The sequence below is a fragment of the Ranitomeya imitator genome, chromosome 2 (genome assembly GCF_032444005.1).
Source record: "Ranitomeya imitator isolate aRanImi1 chromosome 2, aRanImi1.pri, whole genome shotgun sequence".
Classification (NCBI taxonomy): domain Eukaryota; kingdom Metazoa; phylum Chordata; class Amphibia; order Anura; family Dendrobatidae; genus Ranitomeya; species Ranitomeya imitator.
This window is the reverse complement of record NC_091283.1, coordinates 415,695,426-415,722,215: the sequence shown is the minus strand read 5'-3', so window position 1 is coordinate 415,722,215 and position 26,790 is coordinate 415,695,426. Positions and strand designations below refer to the sequence as shown.

The following is a 26,790-nucleotide window of genomic DNA, read 5'->3' as shown; positions in this document are numbered from 1 at the left end:
ATAGCAACATCACGCATATAAAATAAAATGCAAAATCACAATGTTGCGCTTATAGCAGATACTCAATGATCCAAGTCGTAAATCGACAATACCGCAGGGATGTGGAAACCACAAAGAAAACGACCATAACTGGATACTTCACAAAAAACAACAATATTTATTAAGTACAAAATACATATAAAAGTCATAACAGCGAAGAATAATGACAAGACAGAATGGACAGATGGTGCAAATCACTGCATCAAACTGCTAATGTGCAAAAAAACGTGAACATGCCGACTAAAGAAACCTGAACCCCTCAATATAAGATGTATGTAACATCCCTGGGAGACGTGCCGACTTCACCTGGCCGCATCAGAGTGCCCCCCTGTGTAGGTATGTTATTATACATGGTTTAGCGATCGCAACCTGACAGCCTCATTTGGGTGCTGTGCACAGATTAGACGTTCCCAACCTTTGGGGATGGCAGTACATGGGTGGTATATGTAGTTTCCATAGCAACCTCAGTTGAGGCAATAGGGTGGTTATCCATGATTTAGTGGCTGCTTGTTTGACCTTTTGGTATCAGCCTAAACCCAGTGTGGTATATATGTACTTGTACTGTGCACAAAGGGCGTGCATTGTTTCTGGTGATACCTCCAGGCCCGGTTATGCACCCCACCCTGGGATTTCTAGCATTTGCACTCTGCTGTGGCTATCCCCAGTTACATACATCTTATATTGAGGGGTTCAGGTTTCTTTAGTCGGCATGTTCACGTTTTTTTGCACATTAGCAGTTTGATGCAGTGATTTGCACCATCTGTCCATTCTGTCTTGTCATTATTCTTCGCTGTTATGACTTTTATATGTATTTTGTACTTAATAAATATTGTTGTTTTTTGTGAAGTATCCAGTTATGGTCGTTTTCTTTGTGGTTTCCACATCCCTGCAACATACAAGACATGCAAAGTAACAGTCAAGATTTTACTGAAAACAGAATTTAATCTGTTAACTCACCGTCCAAGGAAGACATCTGCGATAACGCCGCTATCATAGGTATATTGTGACGGAGAGATGACACGGTTGCGCATGTAGTCCTGGTTTCTGCTTTCTTCTCCGGATGACATAAAGTTACATAGATGAGATCGCTAGCTGTGCAGCAGAAGACACCAGACGTGGAGTAGAAAGTGCCGCTCACAGGGGTGAGTAATGTGTGATCCTTGTAGGTACAGGAGATGTTTTCTGGATTTTCACCACTTGTCATGAACACTATAAGACCCTTCTGGCCAACAATTAGTAAACAGTCGGAGGCTCTGTTTTCTGCAGACGGCTGCTCGGTATCAGGGTCCATCCTTATGGCACCGATAGAAACGACAGATTGCTCCAAATGATAAAGAAGTTTTGATCCACCATGAGTAGTATTTTGATTTGTAGATGGATGTACACCAGTGCTTTTCAAAGGAAAGTAAACTACCTGACCATCTGGGAACCCACAGAGAATGATGGGAGATTCTAGCAAAGCAACATCAACGCCGAAAAGCTTTGTGAATAAAGCAGCGTCCAGTGCAAATTCACATGGAGCATCAGCTCTTATTGCTTTATCTTTCCTCACAGAAACACAGCAGAGGACGGGCTGCAGATCAGCGCTGCTCGCACCATATCTGGGGGAAAACTCTACTTCTCTTGACGGCATTGTTAAGGAGTCTTTAAGGTTTGGTGATTCCCAAGTATACACTCTGATCTTCCATTGTTCCTGCTGAGCTACTGCAACAATAAGGAACTTACTGGCCACGGTAAAGGAGCAGAGCGCTGGATCTAGAAGAAGGCCAAACGTGGAGCCTATTTGGTATATGGTTATATCTCCTTTATCCATGGCGGAGCTTGGTTCCCTCAATAATCTGAAATTAAAAAATGCAATGGAGTTCAGCAAGATTACAAACAGGACATAATTAAAAACAAATGTTACAAGGAAAATCAGAAGCCATTAAGGGTCACTTTTCTAGTGTGTGTAAATGTTACTAGTCATGACAGCTGGACATGAACTAAGAATGGTTAATCCTTCTCCTACACAGGAGATTTACCATCCCCATACACACTAGATTAACATATAAGGCTACCTTCACATTAGCGTCTTGCAGTGGTGCGTCGGGCGCCACCGCGGCGACGCATGCGTCATGCGCCCCTATATTTAACATGGGGGCACATGGACATGCGTTTGCATGCGTTTTGTGATGCATGCGTCTTTTTTGCCGCAAGCGTTAGGGCGCAGAGGACGCAGCAAGATGCATTTTTTTTGCGTCCAAAATCCGGCAAAAAAAGGACGCATGCGTCGCAAAACTATGCGTTTTGCATGCGTTCTTGTTTGCGTTGTGCGTTGCGTCGCCGACGCAGCAGCGCATAACGCAAATGTGAACGTAGACTAAATAAACGGGTTCAGACGAAAGTCTGATGTGTATAAGGACCCAAGACAGGTAATGTTATGGGAAATAAGGATCCGTCATATCTGATTTCAGACTGCTGATGCTTCTTTTTCTCTAGAAGATAATCCACAGAGCAAGCTGGCAGAGCGAGAGAGACCGGTGAGATAGCTTCCAAGCGAACGATGAAACAACAGCTATCTAAACGGCGTGGAGGAATAACAGTGGTCTAAGAAAATGAGAGTGAAACTTACTTAAGGTACCGTCACACATAACGATATCGTTGTTTTTTTGTGACGTAGCAACAATATCGTTACCGAAATCATTATGAGTGACAGCGACCAACGATCAGGCCCCTGCTGGGAGATCGTTGGTCGGTGGGGAATGATCAGAACTTTATTTTGGTCGCTGATCTCCCGCTGACATCGCTGAATCGGCGTGTGTGACGCCGATTCAGCGATGTCTTCACTAGTAACCAGGGTATATATCGGGTTACTAAGCGCAGGGCCGCGCTTAGTAACCCGATGTTTACACTGGTTACCATTGTAAATGTAAAAAAAAAAAAAACACTACATACTTACATTCCGGTGTCTGGTCACGTCCCTCGCCTTCAGCTTCCCGCACTGACTGTGAGTGCCGGCCGGCCGTAAAGCAGAGCACAGCGGTGACGTCACCGCTCTGCTTTACGGCCGACGCGCCACTCACAGTCAGTGCGGGAAGCTGAAGGCGAGGGACGTGACCAGACACCGGAATGTAAGTATGTAGTGTTTTTTTTTTTTACATTTACAATGGTATCCAGGGTAAACATCGGGTTACTAAGCACGGCTCTGCGTTTAGTAACCCGATGTTTACCCTGGTTACCCGGGGACTTCGGGATCGTTGGTTGCTGGAGAGCTGTCTGTGTGACAGCTCTCCAGCGACCAAACAGCGACGCTGCAGCGATCGGCATCGTTGTCTATATCGCTGCAGCGTCGCTTAATGTGACAGTACCTTTAGTGAAATCACTAATTCCTCCTGTATCACAGACATGCAGACATCTTATAATTGGGAATATATTGAATGCGCAGCAAAAACTCCAAAAGGAGAAAACTTCCTCTACGTCTGTTAACTTAAGATTCAAGCTCCCATAATTAAAAATAAAACAAAAAAATAATGAAAAGTCTGAATTAAATGGGTTGTCTAAAATAACTGCACACAGCAACAATACATTTCAAATATTTCTAGCTTCTAATTCCCAGCAGACCCAGTGACCCGTCCCTGATACCTCCTCTTACATTGGAACACTGCTGGCCTCAGCCGTTTCAAAGTTAGATAAAAGGGTACAAAACACCGGACTAGGGACATGCATTGGGAAGGACATGCATAGGACAGCACTGATCTCAATTTTTCAGCTCACCTTCCATGCTGATCCCACTCCAGAAGGTACAGTCCATTCTGGGCACACAGGGTATACAGCTGGTGCCGGCCCATAGAAACCTCTATGTGCCAAACGTTGGTGGGAAATAAATAGACAGCCTGGAAAATATGGACATTATAGGCTTTAATTACAGTAATACCTGATAAAAAGCTCTCATACGGTTTCATTTATACAGCTCTACGCAACCCTATGTGTCTCAATATTACTGTATACAAACAAACCCTGTGTGGTCTGATCCTGCAGTTGTGTGTTATCTTTTGATTTTGGTTATGGAAAAAGAAAAAAATGGGTAAATGGAGCAACTAAGACATAAATGAAGGATCTGACATCACAGGGTTCCTATGTAGCTCTCAACCATCCGTACAGAAGCCGAAGGCACAAAGGTAAGGTTCTATTCACACGTGGTGATTTTTTCTGCAGACATGCTGCATTTTACAGTACCAGAAAAACCACTGAGATTTCTGCAACCTAATGCACACAGTTTTTTTTTCCTGTTTGAATATGAGAATGACGAGGTTGTTGTTTGCGAATAAATTCTTTTAGCGTTTTTGCAGTGCTTTTTAACAATTGAAAGTAATGAGAAACTGCAAAAAGGCAGCATAACATTTATCCTACTTTTTTGTAGCATTTCTTTTACTAACTTTATTAACATCTACTAATAATCGTCTAATTCTGTCTGTTTGTCTGTAATGGAAATCCCGCGTCACTGATTGGTCGCAGGCAGCTGGTGCGACCAATCAGCGGCAGGCGCAGTCCAGCCGCAAATTGGAACGGAGTTTGAACCACGCTTCGCTGATTGGTCGTGCCCGGCTGGCCGCGACCAATCAGCGATATTGGTGCGCAATTTAAACCCAGAAAATCCTGTGTATTCATTGCATAATTCTCAAATCTTCATAAATAAACTACATACACATTCTAGAATACCTGATGCATTAGAATCGGGCCACCAGCTAGTGTACTATAAACAAATTACACCTTGTAATCTGCACCTAAAAAATGAAACAAATAAATGCGCTTTATATGCAATGTTTATATAGTGCCAGGAGTGAAGGATTTGGCCTTATTATTAAAAAAAACATCAGGCAGCAACAGATTGGTGATTTTAGCAATTAAATGCAGATGTGCAGGTAATGGTCAACTACTGGCTTCTCCTTGGAGTGCAGGGCTCTCCCCCTGCTATTAGCGGGCACATGACTGGTCCTGTCTGCAATTCCTTCTTCCTGTGACGTCCTAACAGAGTGGTTCCTCCTCTTCCACATTAAACAGTCGACGGGGCGTCAATGCCAACTTCATGCTGTTTGAAAGCCGGGTCTTGGCTGCTTAACACAGCAAAAGCGGAGAGCAGCCAGATTTACAGTAGATATGCAAGTGCATGCGAAGTGCCAAAGAAGGAAGCCTAAAGCTATGTGCACACGTTCAGGATTTCTTGCAGAAATTTCCTGAGCAAAACAGGACATTTTCTGCAAGAAATCCGCATGCGTTTTACCGTGTTTTTTTGCAGATTTTTCCGGAGGTTCCCAATGCAATAATATAGTGGGAAATCCACAAAATTAATGAACATGCTGCGTTTTTTACCGCAATGCGTTTTTTTTTTGCGCAAAAAAACGCATCATGTGCACAAAAATTGCGGAATGCATTCTAAATGATGGGATGCATAATGTATGCATTTTTTCGCGTTTTTATAGCGAAAAAACACGAAAAATCTGTAACATGTGCGCACAGCCTAAAAGTGACAGTGACACCCAACGTGGGCACTGGGGATTAGTATTACTTACAAACTTTAATGTCTGCTGCTCATACGCCCACATTCCTAATGAAAAGCACTGTGCGGACCTTGGATACTGTATGATGGGGATGTGGTAGCATCTAGATGGAGGTGTTGTGGTGACATCATACTGTATGGTGGGATATGTGGTGGCATCATAATGTATAGGGGGGAAGAGATCATACTGCATGGAGGGGATGTGGGGGTCATCATAATGTGGGATGGGTGATGTGGAGGCATTATGATGTATAAAGGCGATATACTGTATGGGGAGGATGTGAGGGTACCATACTGTATGGGGAGGATGTAGTGGCATCATGCTCTATAGAGGGATCTGTGTAAAAGCTGTAGCAGCAATGCACATGGGCAGGCAGAGCAGAGAAGGAGCAGATCAGGTATCCTAGTGTAAGATAATATACAGTAACATGTAACAAGTGTAACTTTATGACTGCAATGGACACAGTGCAGGGCACTTGTGTGGCACTGGTAAGAATGAAGAGGACAAGACCCATGATGGCTTCTCTGACACTGATCCAGAACGGAAATAGTGGGTGGCCTCATAGAGCAGTGGAAAATGAAGGTGGCATGTGCAAGTAGAGAGAAATACAGGCAGGTGGGTGCTAGCACTGGCTCTGATGATAGTAAGGCCGGTTTCACACGTCTGTGGCTCCGGTACGTGAGGTGACAGTTTCCTCACGTACCGGAGACACTGACTCACGTAGACACATTAAAATCAATTTGTCTCTGCACATGTTAGCGTGTTTTCACGGACCATGTGTCCGTTTGGAAAACACGGAGACATGTCAGTGTTCGTGAGAGCGCACGTATTACATGGACCCATTAAAGTCAAAGTGAAGCCACCATTCATTTCTTCTCCCCAGCAGCGTTCGCTGGAGAGAAGATATGAAAAACCTTTTTTTTTTTTTTTTTTTAGGTGTTTAAAAAAAAAAAGATCCCTGTCCCCAACCCCCTCCCACCCCCTGTGTGCCCACCCTCCCATAGGGGTGGAGCCGCATATTCATCACTGTAATGGGCGGCACCACGTGTCCACTTATACAGGAGAAGCTGCGGCCAGGTGAGGAAGCAGCGAGGGAGCCGGGTAAGTATTTTATTAACAGCGGGGGGGCGCACAGGGGGTTGGAGGGGGTTGGGGACAGGGATCTTTTTTTAAACACCAAAAAAAAAAAAAAATAAATAAAGGTTTTTTTTCATATCTTCTCTCCAGCGAACGCTGCTGGAGAGAAGAAATGAATGGTGGCTTCAGCACCAGATGCAGGGAACAGCGCTTAACTGTAGCGCGGTCTCCTGCAGGGTGCGTGTGGTACCCAGTCGGCACACGGATGCCACAGGTGTGCCACGTGAGCACACGGACACGGATAATTCTGGTACCGGAATTATCTGGACGTGTGAGACTGGCCTAAGTTTGTTCAGAAAAAAAGCAAAGTAACTAGCCTAACCAAGAAGAGGAGCATGTAAACAGCCGACATGGAGAAACTGAACCGAAAAAATAGAGGCAGTAAAAGTAGAAACAAAAAAGGTAGAGGAAAAAAATTGGGAGACTTTTTCATTAGAAATCACGAGCAGATTACCTTGTAAAAAATATTGAGTTCAGGGCAGGAAAACCTCTAACATCTATTAAAAAATGCTATCAAATTTTCCTTAAGGGCTTCTAAAGGAAGGCTGGGGCTGAGCTTCTGGGCTGCGGGATCTCGGGACACAGAGTTGGATCCCACAAGCCTATGGCAGCCCCTCTTACATTTAGATCAGTAATCGTGCAGTAAAGGATGTTGCAGAGCTCATTAGTTCACAGCGCGAGATCTCATGGTAGCATGCAATATCTCACGCGTTCACTGTGAGAGGGGCAGCGCAGGGTCCTGCAATTCGGCTCCACTTTTCCTCAATCTGGAAATTAAGATTGAAGGGACACTTGATAGCAATTTTTTTAATAGATGTTGATTACTAAAATCACTGGTCTTCAGCTGCTCATTGATTTCTTAAATAAAAAGATTGGCGATAGGTGCTTTTTAATCTTCAGCACTAATGATAATACATAAAATATGAAGTTTCTCACAGTTATTTGCTTCTTCTCCGCACTGAACACATAAACAAATTTGGTGCCATTACAGATATAGACATCTGTGCCCCTGCATACGATTCGGGCTTTAGATTGGGACAGACCATTGTTCAGACTCTGCAACGTAACCAAGTGCTCAATCTGAGACATTTCACAATTGTTTCAAGTTCACAATAAGACCTAAAAGAAAAGGAAAAGCGATCAGTAAACTTCTAGTAGTGTAATACTTTACATGACTACAGAAAGCATTAGGTAAATGAAGACATAATAATATTGTCCAAGGCGTTACTTCAGGATCAAAGGTGGCCGAGATGCCTTTTTGTGGCAGTCACTAGGACAAACCCTTCTTAACCCTATAATGACAGCCAATACGTCTTTTAACTGACCTGAGATATAAGAGAATAGCCTCCCCATACAGGTGACAATCCAGCAGCTGTCAGCTGTACACTATAGCTGACAACTTGCTGTATCAGCCAAGATCAGTGTTTGCACCTCCCAAATCTGGTTAACCCCTTAGATGCTGCTGTCAATAGTGACTAAATCATATAATTGGTTAACAGAGTGTGGGGGCTTCCTCTTTATCCAAACTGTTGCCCTCAGATCATGATTTTGTGGTCCTGATGTTTGCCATGGCAATTCACGACCAAATAGCAGCCTTAGTCTGCTGGCTGCAGTAATCTATTCAGAAGTTAGCGACATTTAGGCCGGCTTCACACTCAGCGTATGAAAATACGGTCCGTATATTACGGCCGTAATACGCTGAAATGTCCCGAAAATAGTGGTCCGTAGCTCCTCCGTAGGCAGGGTGTGTCAGCGTTTTTTGCGCATGGCATCCTCCGTATGTAATCCGTATGGCATCCGTACTGCGTGGTTTTCTCGCAGGCTTGCAAAACCAACATACCACTATAGAAATGATCCATGTGTCCCAAAAAGAAAAAAATATATATATATACTGTCTATATATATATATATATATATATATATATATATATATATATGTCAGTAGACACATACATGTATATATATTACTATTTTTTCCAGCGCTATACAGCTTGAAAGCCGGTAATTCAATTACCGGCTTTTTCTTTCTCCTTCCTAAAACCCGACATGATTTGAGACATGGTTTACATACAGTAAACCATGTCTTCTCTCCATTTTTTTGCAGATTCCACACTACTAATGTCAGTAGAGTGTATCTGCAAAATTTGGCCGTTCTAGCTCTTAAAATAAAGGGTTAAATGGCGGAAAAAATTGGCGTGGGCTCCCGCACAATTTTCTCCGCCAGAGTAGTAAAGCCAGTGACTGAGGGCAGATATTAATAGCCTGGAGAGGGTCCACGGTTATTGGCCCCCCCCTGGCTAAAAATATCTTCCCCCAGCCACCCCAGAACAGGCACATCTGGAAGATGCGCCTATTCTGGCACTTGGCCACTCTCTTCCCATTCCCGTGTAGCGGTGGGATATGGGGTAATGAAGGGTTAATGCCACCTTGCTATTGTAAGGTGACATTAAGCCTAATTAATAATGGAGAGGCGTCAATTATGACACCTATCCATTATTAATCCAATTGTAGTAAAGGGTTAAATAAAACACAAACACATTATTTAAAATTATTTTAATGAAATAAAAACAATGGTTGTTGGAGTATTTTATTCTACGCCCAATCCAGTCACTGAAGACCCTCGTTCTGTGAAAGAAAAAACATAATAAACCAACAATATACTTACCCTCCGCAGATCTGTAACGTCCAACGATGTAAATCCTTCTGAAGGGGTTAAAACATTTTGCAGCAAGGAGCTTTGCTAATGCAGGCTGCTCCTTGCTGCAAAACCCCGGGGAATGAGTCTAAATATAGATCAATGAGCTATATTTAGCCCCTTAGCGACTGCCGATACGCCTTTTAACGGCGGCCGCTACGCTAAGGGTACTTAAACCACAGCGCCGTTAATTAACGGCGCTGTGGAAAAAGTCCATAGCGCCCCCCAGAGGCCGATTTTCTCCGGGGTCTCGGCTGCCGAGGGTAGCCGAGACCCCAGAGAACATGATTCGGGGGGTTTTTAACCCACCCCGCATTTGCGATCGCCGGTAATTAACCGTTTACCGGCGATCGCAAAAAAAAAAAAAAAAAAAAAAAAAAGCGATCTCTTTTTAATTTCTCTGTCCTCCGATGTGATCGCACATCGGAGGACAGAGAAAAGGGGTCCCAGGTGGCCCCCCAATACTCACCTAGCTCCCCCGATGCTCCTCGTGTCTCCCGGTGGGCGCCGCCATCTTCAAAATGGCGGGCGCATGCGCAGTGCGCCCGCTGGCCGGCACCGGGAGAATCTTTGGGGTCTCGGCTGCCGGGGGTAGCCGAGACCCCAAAGAGCACGATCGGGGTCGGTATTACCGACCCCTGTTTTGTGATCGCCGGTAATTAACTGTTTACCGGCGACCGCAAAAAAAAAAAAAAAAGTAAAGTGTAATTCTCTGTCCTCTGATGTGATCGCACATCAGAGGACAGAGAAATAGGGGGATTCGGGGACCCTAGCATACTCACCTAGGGCCCTGGATCCTCTTGTTGCTCCTCCTGGCCGCCGGCAGCAGAACATGGCGGACGCATGCGCAGTGCGCCCGCCATCTGTCTCCATCTGCCGGCCGGCAGGAGAACAGCAGTTGGGGCTAAAATTAGGGTTAGGGGTAGGGTTAGGGTTAGGGGTAGGGTTAGGGGTAGGGTTAGGGGAAGGGTTAGGAGTAGGGTTAGGGTTAGGGGTAGGGTTAGGGGTAGGGCTAGGGTTAGGGCTAGGGTTGGGGCTAAATTTAGGGTTAGGGTTGGGGCTAAATTTAGGGTTAGGGTTGGGGCTAAACTTAGGGTTAGGCTTCTTTCACACTTACGTCGGTATGGGGCCGTCGCAATGCGTCGGCCCGACATACCGACGCACGTTGTGAAAATTGTGCACAACGTGGGCAGCAGCTGTAGTTTTTCAACACATCCGCTGCCCAATCTATGTCCTGGGGAGGAGGGGGCGGAGTTACGGCCACGCATGCGCGGTCAGAAATGGCGGATGCGACGTACAAAAAAACGTTTCATTGAACTTTTTTTGTGCCGACGCTCCGCCGAAACACAACTGATCCAGTGCACGACGGACGCGACGTGTGGCCATCCGTCACGATCCGTCGGCAATACAAGTCTATGGGCAAAAAACGCATCCTGCGGGAACATTTGCAGGATCCGTTTCTTTTCCAAAACGACGGATTGCGACGGAATGCCAAACGACGCAAGTGTGAAAGTAGCCTTAGGGTTAGGGTTGGGGCTAAAGTTAGGGCTAGGGTTGGGGCTAAAGTTAGGGTTAGAGCTGGGATTAGGGTTAGGGTTTGGATTAGGGTTGGTATTAGGGTTAGGGTTGGCATTAGGGTTACGCTTGGGATTAGGGTTAGGTTTGGGATTAGGGTTAAGGTTAGGGTTGTGATTAGGGGTGTATTGGGATTAGGGTTAGGTTTGAGGTTAGGGTTGAGATTAGGATTAGGGGTGTGTTGGATTTAGGGTTTTGATTAGGGTTATGGTTAGGGTTGACATTAGGGTTGTTTTGGGGTAAGGGTTGTGATTATGGTTAGGGTTAGTGATTAGGATTATGGATGAGGTTGGGATTAGGGTTAGGGGTGTGTTGGGGTTAGGGTTGGAGCTAGAATTGGGGGGTTTCCACTGTTTAGGTACATCACAGGGTCTCCAAACACGACAGCCAATTTTGCGCTCAAAAAGTCAAATGGTGCTCCCTCCCTTCTGAGCTCTGCCGTGCGCCCAAACAGTGGGTTACCCCCACATATGGGGCATCAGCGTACTCGGGATAAATTGGACAACAACTTCTGGGGTCCAATTTCTCTTGTTACCCTTGTGAAAATAAAAACTTGGGGGCTACAAAATCTTTTTTGTGAAAAAAAAAATATTTTTTATTTTCACGACTCTGCATTCTAAACTTCTGTGAAGCACTTGGGCATTCAAAGTTCTCACCACACATCTAGATAAGTTCCCTGGGGGGTCTAGTTTCCAAAATGGGGTCACTTGTGGGGGGTTACTACAGTTTAGGTACATCAGGGGCTCTGCAATCGCAACATAATGCCCACAGACCATTCTATCAAAGTCTGCATTCCAAAAAGGCGCTCCTTCCCTTCCGAGCTCTGCCGTGCGCCCAAACAGTGGTTTACCCCCACATATGGCGCATCAGCGTACTCGGGATAAATTGGACAACAACTATTGCAGTCCAATTTCTCCTGTTACCCTTGTGAAAATAAAAACTTGGGGGCTACAATATCTTTTTTGTGGAAAAAAAAATATTTTTTATTTTCACGACTCTGCATTCTAAACTTCTGTGAAGCACTTGGGCATTCAAAGTTCTCACCACACATCTAGATAAGTTCCTTGGGGGGTCTAGTTTCCAAAATGGGGTCACTTGTGGAGGGTTTCTACTGGTTAGGTACATCAGGGGCTCTGCAAACGCAACATAATACCCGCAGACCATTCTATCAAAGTCTGCATTCCAAAACGGCGCTCCTTCCTTCCGAGCTCTGCCGTGCGCCCAAACAGTGGTTTACCCCCACATATGGGGTACCAGCATACTCAGGACAAATTGGACAACAACTTTTGGGGTCCAATTTCTCTTGTTACCCTTGTGAAAATAAAAATTTGGTGGCTAAAAAATCTTTTTTGTGGAAAAAAAAATATTTTTTATTTTCACGGCTCTGCATTATAAACTTCTGTGAAGCACTTGGGCATTCAAGGTTCTCACCACACATCTAGATAAGTTCCATGGGGGGTCTAGTTTCCAAAATGGGGTCACTTGTGGGGGATTTCTACTGTTTAGGCACATCAGGGGCTCTCCAAACGTGACATGGCGTCCGATCTCAATTCCAGCCAATTCTACATTGAAAAAGTAAAACGGCACTCTTTCTCTTCCAAGCTCTGCGGTGCGCCCAAACAGTGGTTTACCCCCACATATTGGGTATTGACGTACTCAGGAGAAATTGCACAACAACTTTTGTGGTCTAATTTCTCCTGTTACCCTTGTGAAAATAAAAATTTGTGGGCAAAAAGATCATTTTTGTAGAAAAAAATGCAATTTTTTTTTTTTCACGGCTCTACGTTATAAACTTCTGTGAAGCACATGGGGGTTCAAAGTGCTCGCCACACATCTAGATAAGTTCCTTAAGGGGTCTAGTTTCCAAAATGGTGTCACTTGTGGGGGGTTTCCACTGTTTAGGCACATCAGAGGCTCTCCAAACGCGACATGGCGTCCAATCTCAATTCCAGCCAATTCTACATTGAAAAAGTAAAACGGCACTCCTTCTCTTCCAAGCTCTGCGGTGCGCCCTAACAGTTGTTTACCCCCACATATTGGGTATCGACGTACTCAGGAGAAATTGCACAACAACTTTTGTGGTCTAATTTCTCCTGTTACCCTTGTGAAAATAAGAATTTGTGGGGGAAAAGATCATTTTTGTGTAAACAAAAGCGATTTTTTATTTTCACGGCTCTACGTTATAAACTTCTGTGAAGCACTTGGGGGTTCAAAGTGCTCACCACACATCTAGATAAGTTCCTTAAGGGGTCTAGTTTCCAAAATGGTGTCACTTGTGGGGAGTTTCCACTGTTTAGGTACATCAGGGGCTCTCTAAATGTGACATGGTGTCCGATCTCAATTCCAGCCAATTCTGCATTGAAAAAGTCAAACGGCGCTCCTTCACTTCTAAGTTCTGCGGTGCGCCCTAACAGTGGTTTACCCCCACATATGGGGTATTGGCGTATTCAGGAGAAATTGCATAACAAAATTTATGGTTACATTTCTGTTTTTACACTTGTGAAAATAAAAAAAATGGTTCTGAATTACGATGTTTGCAAAAAAAAGTTAAATGTTCATTTTTTCCTTCCACATTGTTTCAGTTCCTGTGAAGCACGTAAAGGGTTAATAAACTTCTTGAATGTGGTTTTGAGAACCTTGAGGGGTGTAGTTTTTAGAATGGTGTCACACTTCATTATTTTCTATCATATAGACCCCTCAAAATGACTTCAAATGTGATGTGGTCCCTAAAAAAAAATGGTGTTGTAAAAATGAGAAATTGCTGGTCAACTTTTAACCCTTATAACTCCCTAACAAAAAAAAATTTTGTTTCCAAAATTGTGCTGATGTAAAGTAGACATGTGGGAAATGTTATTTATTAACTATTTTTCATGACATATCTCTCTGATTTAAGGGCATAAAAATACAAAGTTTGAAAATTGCTAAATTTTAAAAATTTTCGCCTTATTTCCGTTTTTTTCATAAATAATCGCAAGTAATATCGAAGAAATGTTACCACTAACATGAAGTACAATATGTCACGAAAAAACAATCTCAGAATCAGCGGGATCCGTTGAAGCGTTCCAGAGTTATAACCTCATAAAGTGACAGTGGTCAGAATTGCAAAAATTGGCCTGGTCATTAAGTACCAAATTGGCTCTGTCACTAAGGGGTTAGCTTCATTTGCGGTGAGGCGCCCTCTGCTGGATGTTCATAGATCGTGGGAACTTACCTAGAAAGCCTGGGTATAGTAAGTATATTGTTGGTTTATTATGTTTTTTCTTTCACAGAACGAGGGTCTTCAGTGACTGGATTGGGCGTAGAATAAAATACTCCAACAACCATTGTTTTTATTTCATTAAAATAATTTTAAATAATGTGTTTGTGTTTTATTTAACCCTTTACTACAATTGGATTAATAATGGATAGGTGTCATAATTGACGCCTCTCCATTATTAATTAGGCTTAATGTCACCTTACAATAGCAAGGTGGCATTAACCCTTCATTACCCCATATCCCACCGCTACACGGGAATGGGAAGAGAGTGGCCAAGTGCCAGAATAGGCGCATCTTCCAGATGTGCCTGTTCTGGGGTGGCTGGGGGAAGATATTTTTAGCCAGGGGGGGGCCAATAACCGTGGACCCTCTCCAGGCTATTAATATCTGCCCTCAGTCACTGGCTTTACTACTCTGGCGGAGAAAATTGCGCGGGAGCCCACGCCAATTTTTTCCGCCATTTAACCCTTTATTTTAAGAGCTAGAACGGCCAAATTTTGCAGATACACACTACTGACATTAGTAGTGTGGAATCTGCAAAAAAAATGGAGAGAAGACATGGTTTACTGTATGTAAACCATGTCTCAAATCATGTCGGGTTTTAGGAAGGAGAAAGAAAAAGCCGGTAATTGAATTACCGGCTTTCAAGCTGTATAGCGCTGGAATAAATATTAATATATATACATATATGTGTCTCACTGACATATATATATATATATATATATATATATACCTATTCTATGTGTACACATTTATTCTACCTATTCTACTGTAAGCTGTCAGTGTGATTTTACTGTACACCGCACTGAATTGCCGGCTTTTCTCTCTAACAGCGCTGCGTATTTCTCGCAAGTCACACTGCTTGTCCGTGTGTAATCCGTATTTTTCACGCTTCCATAGACTTTCATTGGCGTATTTCTTGCGCAGTACGGTGACAAACGCAGCATGCTGCGATTTTGTACGGCCGTAGAAAGCCGTATAATACTGATCAGTAAAATACGGCAGATAGGAGCAGAGGCATAGAGAATAATTGTGCCGTATTTTTTGCGAGTTTTACGGACGTAGTTTCTGCGCTCTTACGTCCGTAAAACTCGCAAGTGTGAAGCCGGCCTTAGGATGTAAAAATACACATTGTCATTTCTGTCATGTCACTTTGCAATAATTCCTGTAAAGCACCTGAAGGGTTAATAAACTACCTGACAGTAGTCTTCAATATGTCTAGGGGTGCTGTTTTTAAAATGGTATCATGTTTGGGGGTTTCCCAATATATGAGACCCCTAAAGTCACTTCAAACATGGATAGGTCCATAAAAAAATAAATTTTGTAAATTTCCTTGAAAAAATGAAAAATTGCTGCTACATTTTTAAACCTCCTAAAATGCTAAGAAAATAAAATAACATTTTACAAATGGTGCTGATGTAAAGCAGACATGTGCAAAACGTTATTTATTAATGGTTTGATGTGGTAGGACCATCTGGATTAACCCCTTCATGACCTTGGGATTTTTCGTTTTTCCGTGTTCGTTTTTCACTCCCCTCCTTCCCAGAGCCATAACTTTTTTCTTTTTCCGTCAATTTGAGGGCTTTTTTTTTTTGCGGGATGAGTTGTACTTTTGAACGACATCATTGGTTTTAGCATGTCGTGTACTAGAAAACGGGAAAAAAATTTCAAGTGCGGTGAAATTACAAAAAAAGTGCAATCCCACACTTGTTTTTTGTTTGTTTTTGCTAAATTCACTAAATGATAAAACTGACCTGACATTATGATTCTCCAGGTCAGTACGAGTTCATAGACACCTAACATGACTAGGTTATTTTTTACCTAAGTGGTAAAAAAAAATTCCAAACTTTGCTAAAAAAAAAAAAGAAATTTGCGCCATTTTCCGATACTCGTAGCGTCTCCATTTTTCATGATCTGGGGTCGGTTGAGGGCTTATTTTTTGCGGGCCGAGATGACGTTTTTAATGATAGCATTTTGGTGCAGATACGTTCTTTTGATCGCCCGTTATTGCATTTTAATGCAATGTCGCGGCGACCAAAAAAACGTAATTCTGGTGTTTCGAATTTTTTTCTCACTACACTGTTTAGTGATCAGGTTAATGCTTTTTTTAATTGATAGATCGGGCGATTCTGAACGCAGCGATACCAAATATGTGTAGATTTGATTTTTTTTTTATTGATTTATTTTGATAGGGGCAAAAGGGGGGTGATTTAAACTATTATATATTTTTTACTTTTTTCACATTTTTTTTTACTTTTGATATGCTTCAATAGCCTCCATGGGAGGCTAGAAGCTGGCACCATTCGATCGGCTCTGCTACATAGCAGCGATCTGCTGTTCGCTGCTATGTAGCAGAAAATCAGGTGTGCTGTGAGCGCCGACCACAGGGTGGCGCTCACAGCTGCCGGGGATCAGTAAGCATAGAGGTCTCAAGGACCTCTATAGTTACAATATTGAAGCATCGCCGACCTCGGATCATGTGACGGGGGTCGGCGATGCCGTCATTTCCGGCCGCCCGGCCGGATGCGGTAGTTAAATGTCGATGTCTACGTTTGATAGCGGCATTTAACTAATTAATAGGTGCGGGCAGATCGCGATTCTGCCCGCGCCTATTACGGGCACATGTCAGCTGTTCAAAACAGCTGACATGTCCCGACTTTGATGCGGGCTCACCGCCGTAGCCCGCATCAAAGCAGGGCTTCTGACCTCGGACGTACTATCCCGTCCAAGGTCAGAAAGGGGTAAAAGGGATAATCATTCAAATTTAGAAAATTGCTAATTTTTAAACATTTTTCTCAAATTTTTGATACTTTTTATAAATAGACACAAAACATATTGACCTAAATTTACCATTATCATAAAGTATAATGTGTCACGAAAAAACAGTCTCAAAATCACTGGGATTTGTTGAAGCGTTGCATATTACCACATAAAGTGACACTGGTCAGATTTAAAAAATTTGGCTCTGTCACTAAAGGTACCTACACACATAACGATTTCGTTAACAATATCGTTGCAACGTCACGCTTTTTGTGACGTAGCAACGATCCCGCTAACGATCTCGTTATGTGTGACAGCGACCAACGATCAGGCCCCTACTGGGAGATCGTTGGTCGCTGGGAATGATCAGGACCTTTTTTTGGTCGCTGATCACCCGCTGTCATCGCTGGATCGGCGAGTGTGACGCCGATCCAGCGATGTGTTCACTTGTAACCAGGGTAAATATCGGGTTACTAAGTGCAGGGCCGCGCTTAGTAACCCGATATTTACCCTGGTTACCATTGTAAAAGTTAAAAAAAAAAAAAAAAACAGTACATACTCACATTCCGATGTCTGTCACGTCCCCTGCCGTCAGCTTCCCGCACTGTGTCAGCGCCGGCCGTAAAGCAGAGCACAGCGGTGACGTCACCGCTGTGCTCTGCTTTACGGCCGGCGGTGACAGTCAGTGCAGGGAAGCTGACGGCGGGGGACGTGACAGACATCGGAATGTGAGTATGTACTGTTTTTTTTTTAACTTTTACAATGGTAACCAGGGTAAATATCGGGTTACTAAGTGCGGCCCTGCACTTCGTAACCCGATGTTTACCCTGGTTACCCGGGGACTTCGGCATTGTTGAAGACAGTTTCAACGATGCCGAAGTCTTTCCCCTGATCGTTGGTCGCTGGAGAGAGCTGTCTGTGTGACAGCTCCCCAGCGACCACACAACAACTTACCAACGATCACGGCCAGGTCGTATCGCTGGTCGTGATCGTCGGTAAGTCGTTTAGTGTAACGGTACCTTAAGGGGTTAAATAATAACACCATAACACCGGTGCCATTCTAGCAGTGTCGGTACAGACTCTCTCAGGGATCGTGGACAATCAGCACTGGCTTCACTCTCCACACCTTCGGACAAACCTCACAGTGTCTTGAAAAAGTATTCATAACCCGTGAACATTTCCACATTTTCACATTACAGCTAGCATTTGTGAAGTATAAAGGAAATTGTACATGGGATTTTGAATTATTTAAAATTTTTTAGATCTGAACAATTGTGACATGCATTTGTATTCAGCCTGCCTGAGTCAATACTTTGTAGGACCACCTTTCACATCAATTACTGCAGTCAGGGGGATAATGTCCTCTTGGCATTCATCATATCCAGACCCTTCTCATCAGATGCCACATAGAGAAATGTAATCCGTCCCTGCAAAGAACACGTTTCCTCCAGAGTCCAGTGGTGGCGAATTTACACCATTCCATCCGATGCTCGACATTGTGCTTGGTGATGTAAGGCTGCTTGCAGTTGCTCGGCCTTGAAGCTCCCGGCCAGGCGCAGTGCTTGTGCTATGTTATGCCAGAGGAGGTCTGGTCTCTGCAGTTATGGAGTCAGCAGAGCGGTGGTCACTTTTCTGCCCTCTCAGCACTCTGTGACCCCATTCTGTAATGCTATGGGGTTTCCACTTTGTGGCTGAGTTGCTGCAGTTCCACTTTTCAATAATATCTCACACAGGTGATGGGCAAGATGTTAGAAATGTGATGAAGGGACTTGTTACCCCGGTGGCCACTATTACAGGACCGCATTAGTATCAGTGAGCTCTTTACCATCAACCCTTCTGTCTCATATTAAAGGATGGCATAGTGGGGGGCCGGAGGCTATACACAGGAGGGGCACAAAAAGCTGGATGCTATACACCCGGGGAGGGGGGGGGGGGGGAGAGTGTCTGGATGTTATACACCAGGGGGGGGACGAGGGGTCGGAAGTTATCCACTGAGAGCCAAGTACTTGGAGGTCATACATGGTGGGGTGGAGGGGTGAGAGTCCTGACGTATATACAAGAGAGAAGAGGGTCTGGACGTTATACACCGAAGGAGGGAGGGTCCAAATAGTATACATGGGGGAGAGGAGGAGGATATACACTGGGGAAAGAGGGGCTGAGATGGGGGGCCCGGAGGATATACACTGGGGGAAGAGGGGCTGAGGTGGGTGGGCCCGGAGGATATCCACTGGGGGAAGAGGGGCTGAGGTGGGGGGGCCCGGAGGATATACACTGGGGAAAGAGGGGCTGAGGTGGAGGGGCCCGGATGATATACACTGGGGGAAGAGGGGCTGGATGTTATACACCGAAGGGGGAGGGTCCAAATAGTATACATGGGGGGAGGCGGAGGATATACACTGGGGGAAGAGGGGCTGGATGTTATACACCGAAGGGGGAGGGTCCATTTAGTATACATGGGGGGGAGGCGGAGGATATACACTGGGGGAAGAGGGGCTGGATGTTATACACCGAAGGGGGACGGTCCATTTAGTATACATGGGGGAGAGGAGGAGGATATACACTGGGGGAAGAGGGGCTGGATGTTATACACCGAAGAGGGAGGGTCCATTTAGTATACATGGGGGGGGGGGGGGAGGCGAAGGATATACACTGGGGGAAGATGGGCTGGATGTTATACACTGAAGGGGGAGGGTCCATTTAGTATACATGGGGGCAGGGTGGATTTGATTTAAATCTAACTGATTTAAATCACGATTTAAATCACTAGTCAGTAAGGCTTGATTTAAATCAAAGTTTCTACCTAACTGAATTTGACTCCGCAGAGGTCCCAGCCTCTTCTTCACGGCAAAAATGTTACAACATGAACAGAGTTGAGAAAAAGACCTTAATCCTATTGTTCTACAAACCTATGAATACAGAATCAACCCTTTCAGTGCCAAGTCCAAGAAGTTAGACAATATGTTTCTGATTTTTTGGAGTGGAATAGATCTGCACAACACAAGAAGAATGTGAATCTAAGTGTGAGGAGGAGGATGACTCCTCTTCATCACCGCACTTCTCATGATGTTGCCTCATTCGCGCCACCAGGCTTTGCATCTCTTTGTTGCATCGTTTGCATTTTGCACGCATGCCTGCCTTACCGATAGGCGAAGGAGCTTCATTAAAATATTCCCAAACTGGGTCTCTTTTACGGCCTGCTGCCATTATAAGGAAAGAATGTAATAAACCTCAGATCGTACACACAAACAGATCCAGACTTGTCTGTCTGTGGCTATGCTGCAGTATTGTGCTCAAAGTTTCACTTTCATTTTCTTGTCTGCTTGCCCTTCCTCCTCCTTAATCCTAGAACAATAGGATTAAGGTCTTTTTCTCAACTCTGTTCATGTTGTAACATTTTTGCCCTAAAGAAGAGACTGGGACCTCTGCGGAGTCAAATTCAGTTTTGAGAACTGCGTAAGTAAAGCGAGCGTCTGTGATAATATAGGAGAGAAACTGCCCACTAATCCTACAGAAACCTCTGGAATAGCATGGCATTGGGAATGTTACACATATACAGCCTTTATTCTACTGAGTTAAACAACTCAGCTTTATCTCATGATGGAAGAACCTTTGGATGGTAAAATATTTTCCTCAAAAAGCAGTTTATTGAAAAAAATCTGATTTAAATCAAAAAAATCCGATTTAAATCAAAAAAATCCGATTTAAATAAAAAAAATCCGATTTTTTTGATTTTTTTTTTAAAAAAACATTGATTTTTATCCACCCTGCATGGGGGGGAGGCGGAGGATATACACTGGGGGAAGAGGGGCTGGATGTTATACACCGAAGGGTGAGGGTCCAAATAGTATACATGGGGGGAGGCGGAGGATATACACTGGGGGAAGAGGGGCTGGATGTTATACACCAAAGGGGGAGGGTCCATTTAGTATACATGGGGGGGGAGGCGGAGGATATACACTGGGGGAAGAGGGGCTGGATGTTATACACCGAAGGGGGAGGGTCCAAATAGTATACATGGGGGGGGAGGCGGAGGCTATACACTGGGGGAAGAGGGGCTGGATGTTATACACCGAAGGGGGAGGGTCCATTTAGTATACATGGGGGGGGGAGGCGGAGGATATACACTGGGGGAAGAGGGGCTGGATGTTATACACCGAAGGGGGAGGGTCCATTTAGTATACATGGGGGAGAGGAGGAGGATATACACTGGGGGAAGAGGGGCTGGATGTTATACACCGAAGGGGGAGGGTCCATTTAGTATACATGGGGGAGAGGCGGAGGATAAACACTGGGGGAAGAGGGGCTGGATGTTATACACCGAAGGGGGAGGGTCCATTTAGTATACATGGGGGGGAGGCGGAGGATATACACTGGGGGAAGAGGGGCTGGATGTTATACACCGAAGGGGGAGGGTCCATTTAGTATACATGGGGGGGGGGGGGAGGCGAAGGATATACACTGGGGGAAGATGGGCTGGATGTTATACACCGAAGGGGGAGGGTCCATTTAGTATACATGGGGGAGAGGCGGAGGATATACATTGGGGGAAGAGGGGCTGGATGTTATACACCGAAGGGGGAGGGTCCATTTAGTATACTTGGGGGAGAGGCGGAGGATATACACTGGGGGAAGAGGGGCTGGATGTTATACACCGAAGGGGGAGGGTCCATTTAGTATACATGGGGGAGAGGCGGAGGATATACACTGGGGGAAGAGGGGCTGGATGTTATACACCGAAGGGGGAGGGTCCATTTAGTATACATGGGGGAGAGGAGGAGGATATACACTGGGGGAAGAGGGGCTGGATGTTATACACCGAAGAGGGAGGGTCCATTTAGTATACATGGGGGGGGAGGCGGAGGATATACACTGGGGGAAGAGGGACTGGATGTTATACACCGAAGGGGGAGGGTCCATTTAGTATACATGGGGGAGAGGCGGAGGATATACACTGGGGGAAGAGGGGCTGGATGTTATACACCGAAGGGGGAGGGTCCATTTAGTATACATATGGGGAGGCGGAGGATATACACTGGGGGAAGAGGGGCTGGATGTTATACACCGAAGGGGGAGGGTCCATTTAGTATACATGGGGGGAGGCGGAGGATATACACTGGGGGAAGAGGGGCTGGATGTTATACACCGAAGGGTGAGGGTCCAAATAGTATACATGGGGGGAGGCGGAGGATATACACTGGGGGAAGAGGGGCTGGATGTTATACACCGAAGGGGGAGGGTCCATTTAGTATACATGGGGGGGGGAGGCGGAGGATATACACTGGGGGAAGAGGGGCTGGATGTTATACACCGAAGGGGGAGGGTCCAAATAGTATACATGGGGGGGAGGCGGAGGCTATACACTGGGGGAAGAGGGGCTGGATGTTATACACCGAAGGGGGAGGGTCCATTTAGTATACATGGGGGGGGGAGGCGGAGGATATACACTGGGGGAAGAGGGGCTGGATGTTATACACCGAAGGGGGAGGGTCCATTTAGTATACATGGGGGAGAGGAGGAGGATATACACTGGGGGAAGAGGGGCTGGATGTTATACACCGAAGGGGGAGGGTCCATTTAGTATACATGGGGGAGAGGCGGAGGATAAACACTGGGGGAAGAGGGGCTGGATGTTATACACCGAAGGGGGAGGGTCCATTTAGTATACATGGGGGGGAGGCGGAGGATATACACTGGGGGAAGAGGGGCTGGATGTTATACACCAAAGGGGGAGGGTCCATTTAGTATACATGGGGGAGAGGCGGAGGATATACACTGGGGGAAGAGGGGCTGGATGTTATACACCAAGCGGGAGGGTCCATTTAGTATACATGTGGGGAGGCGGAGGATATACACTGGGGGAAGAGGGGCTGGATGTTATACACCGAAGGGGGAGGGTCCATTTAGTATACATGGGGGGGGGGGGGGGGGAGGCGAAGGATATACACTGGGGGAAGATGGGCTGGATGTTATACACCGAAGGGGGAGGGTCCATTTAGTATACATGGGGGAGAGGCGGAGGATATACATTGGGGGAAGAGGGGCTGGATGTTATACACCGAAGGGGGAGGGTCCATTTAGTATACTTGGGGGAGAGGCGGAGGATATACACTGGGGGAAGAGGGGCTGGATGTTATACACCGAAGGGGGAGGGTCCATTTAGTATACATGGGGGAGAGGCGGAGGATATACACTGGGGGAAGAGGGGCTGGATGTTATACACCGAAGGGGGAGGGTCCATTTAGTATACATGGGAGAGAGGAGGAGGATATACACTGGGGGAAGAGGGGCTGGATGTTATACACCGAAGAGGGAGGGTCCATTTAGTATACATGGGGGGGGAGGCGGAGGATATACACTGGGGGAAGAGGGACTGGATGTTATACACCGAAGGGGGAGGGTCCATTTAGTATACATGGGGGAGAGGCGGAGGATATACACTTGGGGAAGAGGGGCTGGATGTTATACACCGAAGGGGGAGGGTCCATTTAGTATACATATGGGGAGGCGGAGGATATACACTGGGGGAAGAGGGGCTGGATGTTATACACCGAAGGGGGAGGGTCCATTTAGTATACATGGGGGGAGGCGGAGGATATACACTGGGGGAAGAGGGGCTGGATGTTATACACCGAAGGGGGAGGGTCCATTTAGTATACATGGGGGGGAGGCGGAGGATATACACTGGGGGAAGAGGGGCTGGATGTTATACACCGAAGGGGGAGGGTCCATTTAGTATACATGGGGGAGAGGCGGAGGATATACACTGGGGGAAGAGGGGCTGGATGTTATACACCGAAGGGGGAGGGTCCATTTAGTATACATGGGGGAGAGGCGGAGGATATACACTGGGGGAAGAGGGGCTGGATGTTATACACCGAAGGGGGAGGGTCCATTTAGTATACATGGGGGGGAGGCGGAGGATATACACTGGGGGAAGAGGGGCTGGATGTTATACACTGAAGGGGGAGGGTCCATTTAGTATACATGGGGGGAGGCGGAGGATATACACTGGGGGAAGAGGGGCTGGATGTTATACACCGAAGGGGGAGGGTCCATTTAGTATACATGGGGGGGAGGCGGAGGATATACACTGGGGGAAGAGGGGCTGGATGTTATACACCGAAGGGGGAGGGTCCATTTAGTGTACATGGGGGGGAGGCGGAGGATATACACTGGGGGAAGAGGGGCTGGATGTTATACACCGAAGGGGGAGGGTCCATTTAGTGTACATGGGGGGAGGCGGAGGATATACACTGGGGGAAGAGGGGCTGGATGTTATACACCGAAGGGGGAGGGTCCATTTAGTGTACATGGGGGGGGAGGCGGAGGATATACACTGGGGGAAGAGGGGCTGGATGTTATACACCGAAGGGGGAGGGTCCATTTAGTGTACATGGGGGGGAGGCGGAGGATATACACTGGGGGAAGAGGGGCTGGATGTTATACACCGAAGGGGGAGGGTCCATTTAGTGTACATGGGGGGGAGGCGGAGGATATACACTGGGGGAAGAGGGGCTGGATGTTATACACCGAAGGGGGAGGGTCCATTTAGTATACATGGGGGGGAGGCGGAGGATATACACTGGGGGAAGAGGGGCTGGATGTTATACACCGAAGGGGGAGGGTCCATTTAGTATACATGTGGGGAGGCGGAGGATATACACTGGGGGAAGAGGGGCTGGATGTTATACACCGAAGGGGGAGGGTCCATTTAGTATACATGGGGGAGAGGCGGAGGATATACACTGGGGGAAGAGGGGCTGGATGTTATACACCGAAGGGGGAGGGTCCATTTAGTATACATGTGGGGAGGCGGAGGATATACACTGGGGGAAGAGGGGCTGGATGTTATACACCGAAGGGGGAGGGTCCATTTAGTATACATGGGGGGGAGGCGGAGGATATACACTGGGGGAAGAGGGGCTGGATGTTATACACCGAAGGGGGAGGGTCCATTTAGTATACATGGGGGAGAGGCGGAGGATATACATTGGGGGAAGAGGGGCTGGATGTTATACACCGAAGGGGGAGGGTCCATTTAGTATACTTGGGGGAGAGGCGGAGGATATACACTGGGGGAAGAGGGGCTGGATGTTATACACCGAAGGGGGAGGGTCCATTTAGTATACATGCGGGAGAGGCGGAGGATATACACTGGGGGAAGAGGGGCTGGATGTTATACACCGAAGGGGGAGGGTCCATTTAGTATACATGGGGGGGAGGCGGAGGATATACACTGGGGGAAGAGGGGCTGGATGTTATACACCGAAGGGGGAGGGTCCATTTAGTATACATGGGGGGAGGCGGAGGATATACACTGGGGGAAGAAGGGCTGGATGTTATACACCGAAGGGGGAGGGTCCATTTAGTATATATGGGGGGGAGGCGGAGGATATACACTGGGGGAAGAGGGGCTGGATGTTATACACCGAAGGGGGAGGGTCCATTTAGTATACATGGGGGAGAGGCGGAGGATATACATTGGGGGAAGAGGGGCTGGATGTTATACACCGAAGGGGGAGGGTCCATTTAGTATACATGGGGGGGAGGCGGAGGATATACACTGGGGGAAGAGGGGCTGGATGTTATACACCGAAGGGGGAGGGTCCATTTAGTATACATGGGGGGAGGCGGAGGATATACACTGGGGGAAGAAGGGCTGGATGTTATACACCGAAGGGGGAGGGTCCATTTAGTATACATGGGGGGGAGGCGGAGGATATACACTGGGGGAAGAGGGGCTGGATGTTATACACCGAAGGGGGAGGGTCCATTTAGTATACATGGGGGGAGGCGGAGGATATACACTGGGGGTCCGGGGGAAGAGGGGCTGGATGTTATACACCGAAGGGGGAGGGTAATCGCAATGTGCTCGACCACTGCTCTATGGACATGTATAGAGAATCCCAGGTGTCACCACATAATCCACATTAAAGGCTGGCACCCCCACAGCTACATGAATAATCGCATATAGCTACATTTTTACCTCAGGAATGAAGAAATGAAGTCACTTCACGAACTAGTCACCTTCCCCAGCAGACGGGTATGTGACGCTCAGGACGTCGCTGCTGACAGGATATTTCTCACTGCCCTTCAGTAAAATCCAATAATCGCAAATAATACAGAGATCTCGCTCCATTTCCCGCCCGCCGGTCTCCAGTTACCATGACAACCGTGGCTTCTGAATCCACACTGCGAACTTCACCCCGGGGAGGAAAAGCCCGCCATACTGACCGGATCTTCAGAGCTGCGCTCATTGGTTAACAGGGCATAGACCACGCCCGCTTCTCGTAAGCAAGTACAAGTGCCGAGAAGGGGAGGGTCATATGCTAATGAACACTTTGAGTGACAGGGTGTGGGGGTTAGGGGGTGACAGGAGTACATGCAGATTAAATGAAGGGACCTGGGGGGGGGGGGGGCTTGGGGGAGGGGACTCGCGTTCGGGGGCGATTGCTGGAACTTGTAGTTCACTAGCAACAATTACTTATAAGAAACGAAGTACAAATTAAGGGACAGGAAAGAATTTTAATGACAGTCACTACTGTCACTGTACATTTTACCCCTCAGGAACAGGACGTGTATCCGGAAAACATTTCTGTGAATGCAAAACAACTTGTTTGTTGTCCCCTTATGAAATGAGGCAAAAAATTCACAATTTCCAAGCGAATTATTGCCACATGCCACTTAAAGGGAACCTGTCACCCCGTTTTTTGAGATTGAGCTATAAATACTGTTAAATAGGGCCTGCGCTGTGCGTTACTATGGTGTATGTAGTGTACCCTGATTCCCCA

At 46.3% G+C, this 26,790-nt stretch overlaps 1 protein-coding gene across 2 annotated transcripts in view; it reads right to left on the bottom strand.

Moving 5' to 3' along the window:
• Positions 1–26,257, bottom strand: part of FAAP100 (FA core complex associated protein 100) — a 58,750-nt gene extending 32,493 nt beyond the window's left edge. For both annotated transcript variants that reach the window (XM_069750752.1, XM_069750753.1), the window contains exons 1-4: positions 25,986–26,257; positions 7,650–7,832; positions 3,793–3,911; positions 997–1,877 (exon numbers count right to left, since the gene is read on the bottom strand). In XM_069750752.1, the coding sequence (XP_069606853.1) occupies positions 997–1,877; positions 3,793–3,911; positions 7,650–7,802 (1,153 nt within the window). In that variant the 5' untranslated portion in view covers positions 7,803–7,832; positions 25,986–26,257. The remainder of the gene's footprint in view (positions 1–996; positions 1,878–3,792; positions 3,912–7,649; positions 7,833–25,985) is intronic.
• Between the last annotated feature and the right edge of the window lie 533 nt (positions 26,258–26,790).